This window comes from Phalaenopsis equestris, unplaced genomic scaffold (assembly GCF_001263595.1).
Source record: "Phalaenopsis equestris unplaced genomic scaffold, ASM126359v1 Scaffold000065, whole genome shotgun sequence".
Taxonomy (NCBI): Eukaryota; Viridiplantae; Streptophyta; class Magnoliopsida; order Asparagales; family Orchidaceae; genus Phalaenopsis; species Phalaenopsis equestris.
In genome coordinates, this window is record NW_018164507.1 from 512,171 (window position 1) to 529,985 (window position 17,815).

General features: G+C 35.4%; 1 protein-coding gene across 2 annotated transcripts; it reads right to left on the reverse strand.

Moving 5' to 3' along the window:
* Positions 1-1,148: 1,148 nt before the first annotated feature.
* LOC110019629 (probable lysine-specific demethylase ELF6) lies at positions 1,149-16,540 on the reverse strand. Of its 2 annotated transcripts, none has more exons than XM_020717371.1 (7): positions 15,187-16,540; positions 14,783-14,861; positions 14,331-14,398; positions 10,839-10,989; positions 8,432-9,114; positions 7,179-7,667; positions 1,149-3,190 (listed from the first exon to the last, which is right to left on the reverse strand). In XM_020717371.1, exons 1-7 carry the CDS (start codon positions 16,172-16,174, stop codon positions 1,401-1,403), a joined length of 4,248 nt encoding a protein of 1,415 aa, XP_020573030.1. In that variant the 5' UTR covers positions 16,175-16,540; the 3' UTR covers positions 1,149-1,400. The 2 variants fall into 2 exon arrangements, with proteins under 2 accessions (XP_020573030.1, XP_020573029.1); XM_020717370.1 differs by having other exon boundaries at positions 7,179-7,670.
* Positions 16,541-17,815: the final 1,275 nt, after the last annotated feature.

Below are 17,815 nucleotides of genomic sequence, written 5' to 3' on the forward strand. Positions count from 1 at the left end.
CTATTCATGTAAGTTTTTGGTTGTTTATTATTAATTCTAGTCATGTTTTTTATGTGTTCTTCTGTTTATGTTTGTTGCTCGAGCAATCTCTTTCTCTATGTGGTTATTCAAAAGATTAATGAGATTTTTGTTATGGATGTTGGATTTGGTGTTGGTTGTTTCTCTTATATGTCGGTTGGCACTTATTAATAGTGCTTGGGTGTTTTAGTGGGTTGCTAATTTGTAGCTTTGAGTCATGACTGTTGGTTTCTATCTTATAGTTGATTTTTTGATAAGCTTGCATTTCATCTTTGATATTTACTAATTGCTGAGATTGGTTAAGAGAATTGATGACTTCAAGTCATTACTAAAATTCTGACATATTTTAATATATTTTTTATATATTATAAATGTTGGAGGAAATACTAATATTTTCTTGCAGGTAAATCCTGAGCTCAGATTAGCTATCCCTTCATCACATTTATGGTGGTTTCATATGGTCTATTCCACTGTTTTTTTATGATTTTGTTTTATTGCATTTTTATTCATGTTTTTGGTTCCTGGATTTTGTTAGTTTGTATTTTTGAGTTCTGTGCTTCTCTCTTGTTTGTTTTTTGCATGCTTAGAGATCTATGGGTTTTGATGATGTTGTTGGGTTGTTGCTGTTGAAGTTGGTCGTGGTTCTCATGCTGGCGGAGACCAGTTTAGGCAGTTATTGCTGGTGGTGTTGGGTGTTGTAGTTAGTTTGATTGATTTTGATGTTTATTTTGTTATCGAGCGAGTTATAATCTGAGTTTTCATGTTATAACTCACTGTTTTCTTCCAAAAAGAGTAAACAAAAAACAAAAAGGAATATAAAAGAAATCATTAATAAAATAATTAAATCATCATCAAAAGAGTTAACAGCCAGGTGAGCACAAATCTACAAACATAAATGATGAAAGAAACGTGTACTCAAAACTTATCATTTACTAAAAAATGCATAAAATGATAATTCCAAAATTAATTTCAATTCTAAACATGCATTAACATTCAAAAATTAAGCTCATCAAACATCACCAAATCCACATAGTTTCCATTTCTAACCACCAAGCCATTAATGCTAATTCGAAGATATGCTGAAAAACTTATAAATAGTAAAACTATAAACAAAATGTATGGGAATGCACATCAACAGAAAGAGCATAATCTCTTCATACCTAAAAATCCAAACAAACGAAACAAATTGAAGACATGAAGTATCTGCAACGATTAATTCATGCAACTCTTACACTAACATCAGCTAAAACTATGTCCAGGATTGAATTGTCACTTTCGAGTCATCTTAACCTCAAAAGCAATAACAAGTTTCATATTCATCAGCTGCTACATTAGAAAATTAACAAAAAAAAGAAAAGAAAAGAAAACATGCAAAATAAAGACTAAGACCCATTTGTGCTAACAAAATGCCCACTTTTCCTTCTGTGCCGACTAAAATCAGAAACAAACCTAAAAGATAGCCCGCAACCAGCAACAAAGCACTTATAAGGCCTCTCGCCTGTGTGGAGACGAAGGTGCTCCGTCCTCGCCCATTCCCACTTGAACGACATTTTACATCCTCTCCACGAGCACCTGAAAGGCCGTTCGTCTTTGTGCACGCGCTGGTGCCGCATCGCATACTTGTGATGGCTGAACCTCTTTCGACATTCGTCGTATGTGCAACGGTTCTGCTTATGGAGTCGTAACTTGGATCGTGTCCTAAACACCATGTGACAGCCTTCAATATTGCACTCAAAGGCATCTTTCACCTCGGATTGTTTTCTTGTGTCAGAAATTTTAGGTTCAGCCACAAAAGACTCTAATTTTCCCTTCCTTGGTCTTAAGCCTTCGCATGGACTCCGGGCAAAACCATTACTGGTTTGTTGACCTTCAGTTTTGTTATAAATTTTTAATTTGTTCTGCACTGTTGCTGTGTTTTCTGGCTCAATGTGTTCTTCTGATACTCGTTGTTCTACTTCCCATTTCCGTTTGTTCTTTCGTCGCACATAAGATTTAATATTCAAAGCAAATGGAAAAAAATCAGCTGCTTTTGTCGTGCATGGTTCATGCTGCGGTTTGCAATTATCAACTGCACATTCGTGCATAAGAAGCGGGGTTTTTGAACAAATGTGAATGAGTTCACCTTCCAACATGCTCTCCCTAACAGCTCGATTTGCAGTTTTATCCATTTCGCCTTCCGTCGATATGATGCCGCATCGCTCTCCTTCACATAGAGCTATCACCACGTTTGTCTCAGAACTTCTAGATTCTCTAATAACCGTGTTGTCCTGCAACTCTAAATTCCCGTGTCTCCCACCATCAAAATTGGCGGAAGATTCTCCAGCATTTTTTTCTTCATACGGTACTGAGCTAATAGATGTGAAGGCATTGTTGTAGACCTGATTAGACTGATAATTAACAGGAACAGAAACAAACGTCGTATTATTTAATCCATTCAACCCAGAGAAGCAACGATCATTAACGCCATGAGATTCTGTAGACGGCTTGGCGGGCAAATGAAAACAACTCAAGTTCGTTGTGCTAATATCAGCAACTGATGGACTTCTATTCCTTTTCTCTATGCTATTTTGAGAAATTTCATGATTTTCAATCATAGAAATGGGGACAGTGAACAAGTTTTCAACATTTTCACTTCTAACAAATTTTGAATTTTGGTTGCAACTGCTGAGCTCTTTTCCTGGATGATTGTGATCATCAGAAGGCAGATAATTTGTTTTCTTCTTCCGGCTCTGGTAAACCTGGATGGCTTTTATATTGTCATTACCTGCCACTTTAAAAGTTTGAACCCCTCGCTCCACAGTGGCTGAAATCCGTGGTTTGACAACATTGATGCCCAATGGCTTGGCAGGTGTGCGAGACTTCCGGCAAAGCCATTTAAGGTTTGAGACAACCGAAACAGTTGAGGGATTTGAAAACATTCGCTGAAGAGCTGATGGTAGCTGTTCTTGAGGAGATGCTGAATGTTTTCTAAGCTTGACAGAGTACCTTAGATTCACGCCCAACTTTGAGGTCCAATCTTTGCCATCTTCCTGATGTTCTTCTTCATCAATAGAAATATTAATTAGATTAAGATCTTCCTGGGATGCATTTTCAAGAGGAACATCTTTTAAGTGGAGCTCAGTGCCCATTTCTTCAGCAATAGATGCAGCATAAGCTTTGAACTTCAGATAATCTGAAGTGGGAAAATGTGAAAGAATAAGTAAACAACCATGCCATGTAGCAGAAATCAGTTCCCAAATATTTTATAAGCAAATAGAAAATATAGTGATGGAAGACAATTGGCAAAAAAGAGAAGCAGCTTTTGCATAAACACCTTGAAGGAAGACCAAGAAAATGGTATATCACCTATTATCAAATAACATTCCTAATATACTTTGTTATGCCGGCCTAGTCTGAGCGCAATTTGATTTTTTATTAAACTAAGGGCAATTGAGTGTATTATTATTTATTATTATTTAGTATAAATAGACCACTAATAGGCTTAGGGTGGGGATATGCATGAGATTGAGTCTTGAGTCTTATGGTTAGGGTTTGGAAGAGATTTGATGTCTCTCGAATTATAGGAATTGAGAGAGATTACATACCTCTCAAATTGTAGGTGCTTATCTTTGTATTTATCTTGAGTGTTTAATGTTCTTGCAACAAAATGTGTTTGCCCTAGTTTCTGTGTCAACATCTATGTTGGTTCCTATCAAATAAGAATCCAATTGACGATTCGGCGAAGAGTCGAAGAATAGACTAAATTGTTGCATGTGAGACATGTCGTGAGCGATAGTCATTGGATGGGGAGGAAAGCGAAGTACAAAGACATCTTTCGTGCTTAATATGTCGATCTAGTCATGGCAAGAGCTAGTTGGGAAGCATCAACGTTATCTTGATTCCAACGAGTGACTTACAGTGATAAAAATTTACGACGGGACTATAGCTTGCAGAGACTCATCTTTCACCTCCTCCTGCTTCCGACAGTCACGATCAAAGCTTTCTAGGAAGGCGCCAATGGGATTACTACCTACAAAGGCCTGAAACTCCATCTTTATCCTGCCCACGCTCCACACCTAACCAAAACCATTACAACGCGACGGAAAGCCAACTATGGGATCACACAGCTTAAGGGAGTTTCGAAACCGTTCAGAGCATAATGACAACAACAAAAGTAGATGATTTGGAGAAGTTGGAAGAAAAGTTCTCCACCATATAAGTAAGGCTTTCCTCCATAGAAAACTAAATTGAGGGCCAATTCGATAGCTTGGAGAGCTTTCCTCCATAAAAAACTAAATTGAGGGCCAATTCGATAGCTTGGAGAAAGTTTATTGAGATGCAATTCAAAACCCGTTAGTGATTCAATTTGCAAATCCTAAGCATTGACTAAGATGATAGTGAAAGAGATTGAACGAGAGAAACATGAGGAAAGCATCCACCATCAAAGACCCCCTCCTAGGGCTCTGATGAGGGTCGATTAGAGATTTTCAATGGAAGTGATTCGACCGAAACATGGAGAAGAAATTATGCAAGGGGTACGGAGGAGCACAAAGAAGAAAAGACAGAAGCATTGATGGAATATGACTATTATTGAAGGAGGGAGTTTTATCCTCGATACGTAAGGGGAAACGGCGAAGGGAGAGGAAGTTGGGGAGGAGATGCTAGAGTTAGGAAAGTGAAGATGTGGATCTTTGAGGGGAAGATACACATGGTCGGGTGTACCGAGCGAAGCGATATTTCGTAGTGAATGGGCTAAATGAGGAAGAGAAGCTCATGGAGGCAGGGTTATGTTTAGAGGGCAAAACCCTAACATGGTTTCAGTGGAAGGAGGCTAGATACCCAATCCGCTTGTGGATTGTTTGTTGGAACATCTCAGAGTCACTTAGGAAGGAGACTTACACAAACAATTCTTTGCATTGATTCGTCAAAGACCTATCATGATGTATAAGGATAGATTCAAGCTTTTGTCAAGACAGCTGAGGGAGATTTCTAAAGCAGTATTGGAGGAAATTTTTATGAAGAGTTTAAAGCCCGATTCATGGGCAGCACTCCGACTGCTGAGATTGCGGAGATTGGAGGAGACGATGGAGCTAGCCCAAATGGTGGAGGGCAAGAACCAGATGAAGAAGGCCAATAGAAGCAGCACCAAGGAAAAATCACACAAGAATACCTCGACGACCAAGAGACCGAGGGCCCATACAATGTCATTTCAGGAGGAGGCGCTGAAGGAGAAAATATGGGGGCCCGTCCAGCGGTCAACCTCAACTGCCTTACAAATATAGATTCATGAGAAGCAAGCAAAGAGATTATGTTTCCTGTATGATGAAAAGTTTATCTTAGGACACAGTTGCGAGGATCGGACATTACAGGTTCTCACAGTGTGCGACGGGGAAGCAGGGAAGCTTACTCTAGCAGCAGATTCCTTTTATCCACCTTAAGGACAGAGTACTTTTTAGAGAGGAGAGTATTGTTACGCCGGCCTAGCCTAGAAGCAATTTTGTCTTTTATTAACTAAAGGGCAATTTAATCATTTATTATTTATTATTTTTTAGTATAAACAGACCCCTAATAGGCTTAAGGTGGGGGTATACGATTGGTTCTTGATTCTTAGGGTTTGGGAGAGATTTCCTACCTCTCGAACCGTAAATATTGGGAGATACAGCGAACTTCTCAAATTGTAGGTTTAACCTTTTGTATTCATCTTGAATGTTTGATAATTTTGTAATAAAATATGTGTTTGCCAAAATTTCTATGTGAAAAACTGCACCGGTTCCTATCACAATTCTCTACTCCATAGAATAAGACTACCTCTTACAATTGTATCTTCATCTGCATCCTTATTCTCATGTAACAGCCCAATTATAATTGGAAGATACAATTGTAGGTGCTTATCTTTGTATTCGTCTCGAGTGTTTGATGTTTTGCAATAAAATATGTGTTTGTCCTAATTTCTATGTGAAAATTTGTGTTGGTTCCTATCACAATTCTCTACTCTATAGACATGAGCCTACCTCTAACAATTATATCTTCATCTGCATCCTTATTCTCATGTATAACAGACCAATAAATCAATCATTCTAACTTCAAAAAATATTGGGTGATAATGAGTAATGTCGCACCCATTAATATCACTGATAAAATACATCTTAGAAAACATATTGAGTAAGATTATATATATTTGAGAAGGTTTTATGCATAATACTGAAAGATTAACATCTGGACTCCTGCCAGAGAAGTTCGCAAGCAGGATATTCTGAAGTAGGTTTAATGTAGGAACTTCTAAATCGACAAGGGGCATGATGCTTAAATCACAGAGAACAAAAAAGATGGAAGCCAATGAAGCAAAGAAAAGTTTCGTACATCTAACAAGCGTTCGTAGAACAAGGCAAATCTGCAAAAATGGGTACCAAACTCGCTAAATGAAATCCTAAATGGCGGCAATGATACTACCAACACTTCGACAAACTTATCCACAAAGGGCCTCAAAGTGTCTAATAAATGTGCCAAACATTCACGTAAAAGCAGGAATGATTTTGTAAATTACAAAATACTATGTTAAATGGCAATCTAAACTACAACATCCGATGCCACACAGATCTGTCCTTTTCTTTGGCAGTTTCCACAACACGACAAAGAATAACTTCCCAATCAATGTTTTTTCTATTCAACAAAACCAAATTAAAATATAAACACTGAATACCAATCGCTTTCAAGATCATGCAAAATTTAGTTCAACGCAGAAAATTTTTCATGTAATGTTTAAAAATATATATATAATAGTTTGGAATACAAGCAATGCATCCGAATCAAATTGTGCAAACTTATCCACAGCACAGCACAATGTCTTGCAGTTATTATATTTTTAAATTTCAAATAATAAAACAGCAGTAAATGTCTCCAAATCAGTTGAATGCGTGTTGCAAAGCATTGGTAATTTTTAAAAATAGGATTATTGTTGTAAAATCTATTTCTTTTAGCAATATCATGCTGCCCACTACTTAAACAGTGCGATATATAACTATTTTAAGTCTAGGGCAGACTAAGAAAATGAAAAGAAGGGTTTAACATTATATCAACTGCAGTCAAATTTTTAACAAATTACAGTGAGAGGGACTCTGCACTACTATTAATTTACATAAATATATAAAAAAACAGTGGAGTATCGACAAATGGCTTTTCACCTGAATGGCATGTAATGCGCATAAGTCCTCCACCCTTGTTTTGCAAAAGTTCCTCAACCTCAATAGCATGGTTCAAGCAAAAAACCCTCGGTCTGAGAAGTACATTAGACACATCCCACTTTGGTACACCCACATTTCCTTTAACATGCGATTCTTCGTCACCTTCAAAAAAAGGCCCAGAGCCATTCTTCGTGCCCAAAATCCCCTCAAATTCTTTCACATTTCCACAAGGATGCAAGCCACTGGAACAAAATGTATTGGCAGAACTGTCAAAAACACATCTATTGCTCTTGGTTTGAGAATCTGTTGCGTCTAATGTTTCTCCCTTATTTTGCAAAGAATCCATAGAGAAATAATTGAGAGAAGAACCGTTATCCATAGGAAGAGGCATATCATGCTCCCTGAAATGTTGCATAGTTTCGCTTGATTTTGGAAACAATTGCCAACTTGGATCAAGATTCCCTTGTTCAGCTACTTTAGTGCATCTTTCTTCTATATTAAATCAACAGAAAACCCGTATCATGTTAGCTTCTTTGTTTATGCAATGGCACATGTAAGACAAATTCACAAAAATGACAGCAGATCCAAACAAAAAAATGAAGATAAAGAGAATGAAATCTACCCCAGAAGTAAAAAAAATGCCTTCTAAGACGAAAAAACTCCTTTTTTCCATTGTTATTGATCTATAGAACATATTGTAGCACTCAAACAAAGTAGAGTGATAATGTAACAAAATTTGCAGCTAAATTTGATCTCAAACATGAGTTTTTTTGCTTTCGTCTCTACGGACATCTTTTACAGTATCTTACCACAAAAATTGAGAACTATAGGGTTGTTTGGCCACATCAAAGTGCCCACATGTTCAAGCATGAAAGTCTTTTGAGATATATGCCAAAAAATATGTAAATTGGATACAATAAATACAATTTAAGAACTGTACTAGTGGAGGATGGATTTAGAGGAACAATGGTTTAATAAATACTAGATTTTTGCTAAAGATTTTGAATAACTTATTGAAATATATAAAATTATAGGTCATGGCAAGACTTCCTTCATATTTCATAGAAAAAATAATGCATTGCTATTGGTAAGGGGCCAAAAATCATCAATGGTGCGACAAAAAAGGATATTGCTAGAAAATATTCATAAAGACAATTCATACCGCTCAGGCAACTTAATTCTCATATTTTAGTATTGCAGTAACGACTCCAAAATACTCCCTCAGAAAACAAAAGGTGTGGAACAGCTTTTACCTGTAGTAAAGTTACAAGGATCATTCTGAACACAAGGAGGCGAAATCAAGCACCATGATTTGTCAGACTTCTCATTAGGTTCTTCACAAGTAATGGAAAAAATCCTCTTTGCTGCTTTTACAGAAGGTTGAATGACGGCCATAAATGGATAGCCAAGAGTTCCACATGCAACACATGCCAATGACCCTGAATCAACGCTCAAACCAACAGGCAACTCATCCTCATCCTCAGCAATTTCCAGTGCTTCCACATCAGAAGCTGGGAGATCAAGATGGATCTGATCCTTGTAAGGCTCAGTAAGCAAAATATCAGGACATGCATTCAAAGCAATTGCTTCATCAAATGGTTTTTTTACACAAAAATCATCAACTTTTTTTGAAATTTCTTCATGGGTACTGATTTCTTTCTGTTGATTGTAGATGCAGCATCCATTTTGATTATCAAAGGTCTGTGCCTTGAGCGATATGGAAGGACAACACTGGGAAACAGCACATGAGGCGGGTAACATATAAGGTTCCCACAGAATTGGAGAAATAGATTTTTTCTCAAGGAGAACACACAACAGATAGTTTTCACTCATCATATCAGTCAAAAATGCCTTCTTGACAAGAATTTCTCTTTCTTCTTTCTTACGGTCTTTCAAACGTGAACTCCGTACACCTGAGATTAATGTCCTAGGAATTCTGGCATGAAAATAATTCTACCAGATTCAAACTGGAGAAAGAACAAGGATTAGGTGCCCACTCCATTAATGTTTGGACACCAGAAAGAGAGAAACTATTGTCCAAAAGTACCAAAACACAAGAAGAATGATGCCACTAAAGAAATCTAGAAATTCCACATGCATGCAAAAGTACAGTAACAAATATTCAATGAATTGATACAGATATTTTATGTAGTTTTAAGCAAACTAATTAATTACAAAACGTAACTCAATCAAACATTCCAACTTTCAATGAACTGAAGATGATAAACATCAGTTTGAGAAAGTGAATACAGGACTTTAACAACTACAGTCAGACTACTAAGGCGTGACAATTTCAGCAATAATGTCCAAATATCACATATTTCAACATTGTCAGCAATATAAAAATTAAATGTCAAAAGAAGGCACAAAAAATATGCCTGGAATAAACCATTAATGTGCTCAAGAATGAAAATGAAGTGACAATTCAGACACCAGCAAATTTACAGTTGAAATTTCATCGAATAAAGAAACTAATGTAAGTTTCTGCTTGTCTTATAAGACATCATTTTCAAAACCAAAGTATGCCTGGGTTTGAACCAATCAAACCTATCATAAAAAGAGATGAATTCATATCAAATACTCTCTTTCATCTTCCTAATGACAGGTTCTTCTCCTTATTTATAAATTATCATTTAGTGCCACATCATTGATGAAGCGTATTTACAATACAAATCTTGCTAGAAAAATAGCTAAATAATGTAACAATTAGAACAGAAAAATAATGATGCATTCCTTCACTTGGGTTTTTATCAAACAATGTTATAGCATCAATAATACCACGAGTTATCATGAAAAAAACAAAAAGGAACAAGAAAGGTTGTTTACAGGTCTCATGTCAAGCAGCAGCATAAAGATAAACCATCGTGTCAATTAGAACCCACGTTAAAGTTATATAACATCCTGAAAATGGCATCTTATTGAAAATATTGATTTACTAACAAAAGCCAAGGCCCGGACCATGGAATATAGCCACAAACAATTGAATATACAACTTAGAACCTTAAATATCTTTCACAAATTTACTTAAATTTACAGATTACTCATCCATTTAAATGGATTTAACTGCAAAATAAAATTTGTTGTTATTGAGTCCATTAAAAAAAAAACAAGTATATGTAACCAGTAAATGTTAGGAGATCAGAAATAATCAGAAAATGAAGTCGTGAACTGAAAAAAGCCAATTTCATTTGGGGTTTGTGAGTTGTTATTATCCAAAAGCAAGACTATGAATACTAGGAACCTCGCAAACATTTACTTACAGAGAGGCAATAGAAAGAAGACACTATTCAACATACATATTTACATTTCCAAACCATGGTCATGCTTTTTATAGCATTATAATCCTATGAAGTTTTGCTAGCATTTGTTTGTTATATTTTCCTCATTCCTGAATCCTGAAAAAGCCTTCAGAGTGCACAACTCAAAACCACATTGTATGCATGATTCATTAACAGCTATTTTAAAATGCTGTCGTGTGCACCAAGAACTACTTATACGCCCTAAGATCATGAAAAAACACAACCTTGTCAAGAAGAAAGTTTAATATTTTTCACAAATCCAATGAAATAATTAGAAACAAGTGTACTGAAGAGAAAAAAGGACACAGAAGTCATTGATTTGCATAACTAGTAGCAACAGAGGATGCACTTGGAGACTAACCGTGAGACAAACGACATTGTCAAAATGTACAGAAGCTGTTGATGAGATAGCATTGGAAGATGATTCATGGCTGCCCTTCTTATTGCTGCTTCTTTAGCCACCTTTAACCATTCAGGAGTCGCAAAATTAGCAGCCTCCCCACAATTAAATCCTGAGTATCCACAGATCCAAATCAATACAGAAAAAAAAAATAAAGCAAGAAAAAATTGATGCCACATGAAAATGAATGAATACATGAAGTGCCAACATAAAAGTTCAAAACCATTAAACAGTAAAAATTATGCTTTTATGCTATCATGGAATAAAAATTACGGCATAAAATAGGAACCCAATATAATGCAGAGCAGCTAACAGAAAGGAAGCAAAAAGACACGGGATTACATATATGTGTTTGTGTCTGTGTAACTGATTTTTTTCTCTTTCTTGACTAGCCAATTAGAATGATGGAAGATTTCCATACATGCGCCTCAATTCTTATATATTTACATATCTAACACATAAACTTTATTTTTACATACATACCACCTTATGCATGTATGAAAGATGTATTTCACTTTTTAGAAGTTATGCTAGTGGTACATATATGAGATATAAAAATTTTGGATCGTCTAAATGTAAAGAGTAAAGTTTAGGAGTTAGATATGTAAATACTTTAGGATTGGGATGGTATCTATGTGAATGCGCCTATAATGAATAGTATAATAACTAAAAATGATATGATCGCACAGCAAGGGTTATTTGAAAAAGGAAACAAAACAGAACCAAGACGAATGTGAAATCAGCTTCTTCAACAATAACATGCAAAGCTACGCAATATAAACAAATAAAAAATGGAAATCAAAGTATCAAACATAAAAGGAAAACTAGAGCAACTAATAGAAACATAGCACAATAAACATAAAGAAGATCCTTTCTCTATTTTGGCTAGCCAATCAGAACGAACAGTACATTTACTAATGTAGACAACATGAATATTCTCTCTATTTTGGCTTGCCAATCAGAACAAACAGTACACTCATAAATGTAGAAAACATGAAAAAACACAAATCTAAACAAAAGAAACAAAACCCAATGTAGATGGATCTTACAAACATATTTAAATTATCAGATGACCTAAATAAATTATAATAAGAATATGCACAATTTAGTATCGCAATATTTTTTTATTGCTAAAGATATTCTTTGTCTATATAAGTGCACATATATACTTCCAATAAAAAGATAGTTCAAAGAATATAGTAATTTGCAAACTTCTCTCTTCTAAAAAAGATTTAGAGCAATTTGATCTTTTCTCTTGCCTACTCTCTGCCTTTCATACAGATTTTTTATTTCTCACTTCATCGCCTCGACAAACCTATGAAATTTGTTGTGAACTATTCCCATTCCCCCCATACAAGCTTCCACCTGTGCTTTGGTCACCATTAGGCAAGAATGAGGAGGAGCCACTACTTGCTAAATCAATAAGATAAAGAGGAAATAGAAAGGGAAGAGGAGATTTCTAACAGCCATCATCACCCCATAAAGAAGGAATAGAAAGAAAAGATGTCTAGCAGCCATCATCACCAATACAACCAATTGTTGAATATGGTATTAAGAAGAGAAGAGAATCCAAGAAAGAGAAACTTCATAGTAGTTTTATTAAAATATAAGAACAAAATCATCCAATTTGGATATCAGCAATATAAATTACAGAAAAATTAAAATAAATGGCATGAAAACAACCTCCACAATGAAGAATAATAGAGTGATTAGAAACAAAGGCCCTAATGGTACTTTCGATTGAATATAAGAGCCGAATCATCGAATTTGGAGATTAAGGAAACAAATTCATATTAAAATAAATGGCCTGAAACCAGCTTCCACAGTAAAGAATATGCAAAGAGATAATATTGTATAATATAACATGATAGTAAAGAGGAAAGTACTATAAAAGCAAGGCCATCAAATTTATTTCAAAAAAAAAGTACAGTGCCTATGATATAGAAAAACTAGCGAAGCCTGATTCATAAGTAAACTTAAAGAACTAAAGTAATGGTTAACGATGACGATAAAGTTGATAGTAACCTCAACAAAATTAGATGAACAGAGATGATAGCCCTTTCGAGCATTCAATTTATATAAAGTATATTCCAAATATGCATAACCATACTACTTTCTAAATTACTAACCAAATTTGTCCTTAAAATTTCAACTCCCTTAAAAAAAATTGTATTGACGAGAGCTAAAAGATCAATTTAATGAAACATGTTAAATAGTTTGAGTAAATGGGCTGAAGCTATTTCATTTTATAAAAAAGTTGGCCATCATGAATGTTAGTATAAAGTTAACCATCATAAAGCTCATTTCCTTCCGAGGTTTCTTCATGATAAGAAAATTGCAATTCTTACATAGGGTTTCTGTTGATGATTTTTTTTTTCCAATCTCATATGGATTTGAAGATGAGGGTTGTTCTTCTAATGCATTTAATGTTAATAAAAATGGATGTGAAAAGTAAGCTCTGTGGGAAACAAGCCCTAATTAGCATGGCATGCACATAAAAATAAAATAAAAATAAAAATTAAATAAAAGTCTAAGACACATCAATGACAACCCTCCTTAACTAATGGGAAATAGGACTAAATATGCATTTTGGGCCATCAACTGACAAGGGACTGTTATCTTGCAATATACTTATCATAGAAGCAAGAAGCTCAGTATATAAAACGAGTAAACAGGGGAAGGGAAAAGCTCAAAACAAGAAGAAAATCCACTCATAAAGGCAAGAATACTTAATTGAACAATATTACAGATCATTCTACTAAAGTTATGACTATCATAACATTCTTTAAATTATGATTTTTCATCTGCTTGTAACCAATCTTTATGTAGGGGTACCTGGCTAAATAGAAAATGACAGTTTATTGCCATAGGAATTACTAGCACTGTCAAAATACTTATATCCATACATGCAATCTCATGCACAGAAATATCTTATGTTGAACAATTGGCTTAAACTTTCCATCCAACAAGTTCTCCAACATATCTAGTCAAATTATTTTCATGTATGGTAAGTAAATAAGCTACTCTCTAATAATATGAAATCCAGTAGCCTAACTAATTAGTTAAGGAAAATTTAAATAGATAACATTCAATTGTTATCTATTTTCATATCTAACACCTAATCTTCAATTTTTACATACATGCTATATTACTAATGCATTTTGAGAAGTATTTCACTTTTTAAAAGCTAAAATGGTGTGTGATATGAAAATTTTCGGTGGTATAAATGTATAAAGTAAAGTTTAGGTGTTAGATGTGAAATACAAAAGAATTAGTTGGCATGTATGCAAATGCCCCAACAGTTAATTCTCCTCATTTTCTTTTCGAAATTCATAAAGATTTAACAGGAAATAGTAAGTTTAACATACTATGTCAAATGCAATATAGAGCATAAACAGCAACATTATCAGTCTCACAAGTATAAAAACAATGAATGCTCTTGAAGAGAGATACCATGGCTGAATCCTACATGATAGGCCCGTGGAAAGGTCACAACAAATTCACCCGGATGTTGAACTAATCTGAAGAGAAGACCAGAGCAAGTTATTGTGTTGTAAATGAATAAAGGAGCATTTACAGACATAGCATACAATTCCTATGTATTTACATATCTCACACCTAAATTTTCATATCCACAAACATAGCACTTAAATCTTTGATATCACATCAAAAGTGAAATACACCTTTTCATGCATATCTTTAAAGCATCAAAGTTCTATATAGATGTAAATATGAAAGTTTAGGTGTCCGATATGTAAATACAAAAGAATTGCATGCTATGTATGTAAATTTCCCATAAATTAACTTCTAAAACAAGAAGAATAGATTCAACATAAAATGGCCTCTCAATGCTAAAACTTGATAAAAAAAAATTCAAAGTAAATATTCTTCATGCAACAAATCACCTGCAACAGGGAACACCCGAGGCTACAAGGACTTCGGGAGACAAAAGGGTTGTCTTCTCACCCAGCATGATAAAAGCAGCTGAAACAAGTAAGGTTCATTACCAGTATACATTAAATATATTTCTAAGAAGGTGCATTTACATGCATAGCACATAATTCTTCCGTATTTACATATCTCAAACCTAAAATTTCATATTTATACACATATCACTCAAATTTTTAATATCACATAAAAAATGACACTGTTACCACTTTTTAAAAGTGATATACACCTTTTGATGCATATGTTCAAAACAAATGTATGTAATTATGAAAACTTAGGTATTAGATATGTAGAAACATAAGAATTGGGTGCTACATGTGTAAATTTCCCTTCAAAAACCCATTTTGAACAAGCTCATTACCTAGCCTATCAACACTGCCGCCATAACCATGGCACCTAACAATCTCCTCCAGAGTGGCCGCATGATCCTGAGGAACGGCATACCATGTCTTTGGGGAGCCCATGTGAAGGTAATTCATGCTATGTAACTCATGATCCTCCACATGCCAAGCAAACCAACTGAAGAGCATGCCAATATAAACCATGGGAGACGTAACTCCCGGCACATCATCCGGCATAAAGCGTGTCAAGGATCCCGGGGAACGAGCAATTACCTGCAAGTTCCAGCGGCTGTTTGATAGCTTCCACCCAGAAGTCCCCTTCCATCCCTCCTTGTCGCCACACGATCCCCAACTTCTCTTTGGCTGTCCATTATCGCTGGAACTCGTCAACCTGAATCCACATTTCTCTTCATTCGCTTTCCCCTTAAGCAATCCTCGCTTCCGATTCCTCCGCCAAGAGATATACCGAAAAGGCTCCTCTGGCACAGCAAAGCCAGAACCCGGGACATCGTTAGCGTACTCAATGTTGATGGGCTTCTCCATCACCGCCTTCCAGAAAAGCGATTCCACTAGCAAGGGGGTCACCTCCTTGAAGCCACCAAGGTGCGAGCGGGCAAAGGCCTTGGATTTGCCCTCAAATTGCTCCAGTGTATAAACATCCCCACTCTGCCATACTTGCTTGGGGAGGGCAGCGGGTCGGGCACGTCTGGACCCGAGCTCCTGGTGCCTAGTAGTGAAGACAGCAGACTCTGGCGAAGGACCCGCAGTCCCAGCGGCAGCGTCGCCGAGTTCAGGAGACTTGGAAAGGGAGCGGTTAAGATTAGAGAGTACGAACCTCTTGGACGGTTTCGGGAGCGGCGGTATGACCTTGCAAATCCCGAAAGCGGCGGCCTCGCGTTCGATGCGGGAGATGAACGCAATGGGATCAGCGAACTCGGTCTCAGTGGGCCGGTACTCCGGCGCCATGGGGAGATTCTTCAGCCAGAGCGGAACATCCCCTTCCGTCATTATCCTCAATGAAATGAGGACTGGCAACAGCGAAAAAGAGAGAACAGAATTAGGGTTTTGAGAAGAGCACTTTGCGAACGCTAGATTCTTGGGAGGACCACAGGAAGAGATAGATGGAGAGCCGACGACGTATCTGTGAGTGAAAGTTCGATTTTAGCACGGTTAATGCTGTACTATTTTGATCGACAGGCCCTTCGGATGGAGACGGTTAGGGTTATAATAGATCAGTATCTGCTTCCTCATCCAACCTTTCTGCTAATGGCTCGATGCCAACTGCAGTTATTTTGGGATATATAATCAGTTAGAGGGAGGATCGGCGAGGAGGCGGACTGATTCTCCTGCGCCTCTGCGCAACCATCTTAACCCTATCTGAACTCAATTAACCATCTTATCTTTTTGGGGGGTCTGGCCATGCGACCAAAATTGTATTTTCTATGTAAATTTATTTTTTATTATTATTTACATCCTACATAATTTTTATGTATTTACATATCTTTTTCTATGTAAATTTATTTTTTATTATTACTTTTATGTATTTACATATCTGACAATTCAATTATTTTTTATTATTAATTACATCCTACATAATTTTTATGTATTTACATATCTGACAATTCAATTATATATTTACATATTTAGCATTTAAACTCTTAATGTATGTGTGTAAATGAGCTGAGTTTGATATGAGCGAGCATAGAATTTGTTCGTGTTAACATGAATTAAGCTCGTGTCTACTCAAGCTTGTTTTGTCTTTCATGAAGACAAACTTTAAGGATTTAATTAATCAAATTGTTATTATTTAATTAAATAAATAATTTGTTTTTTACTTATCGTTTAGTTTCTGATTTAAATATGTATTATGGCAACCATGTTACTCTCCTTCTCGATGTGGGACCAAAGGTACACATATACCACCTAAATCTTATTTATTTACATATCTAACATTTAATTCAGGAAATATGGGGTTGTATTAATTATTTTAGGGACATTTACATACATACCAACCAAATCCTATGTATTTACATACCTAACACCTAGAATTATATTTTTATAAATACCACCCAAATATTTTTTTTTAAAATAACTAAATTCAATGTTTTTTAAAAACATATTAAAAGTTATAAAAAAATAAAAATAAAAATTATTATTAAATTATTTCTAGTAAAAAACGAGCTAAACACGAATGAACATACATTGATTTGCGTTCAGCTGGTTTATAACTTGAGCTCAAAAAAAATTATTTGAGTTTGACTTGCTTGCTTAATTAATGAATCAAATATGAGCTATTTAACTAGTCTAACACGAATTGTTCACAAATGACGAATTTTTTTGACAACGCTAACCATTACGTGCTTTTTAAAAATAAGATACATATGTTGCATGTATATATTTATCACATTAAAGTGTCATAAATATAATTAAATATGAAAGTTTAAATGTTAAATATGAATTTATCATTTGTTTCATTTTTTTTAACTTTATATTTATTTAAGTATGATTATGATTTGATATTATTATCTTTATTTATAAACACCGGTTATATATTATTCAGTAAACTTTGTCATTAGCTTCGTTTGCCGGTGTCCAACGTAGTCGCTACGTACCGTGCATTGAAATTGGTTGAAAATTTCATGCATGGTG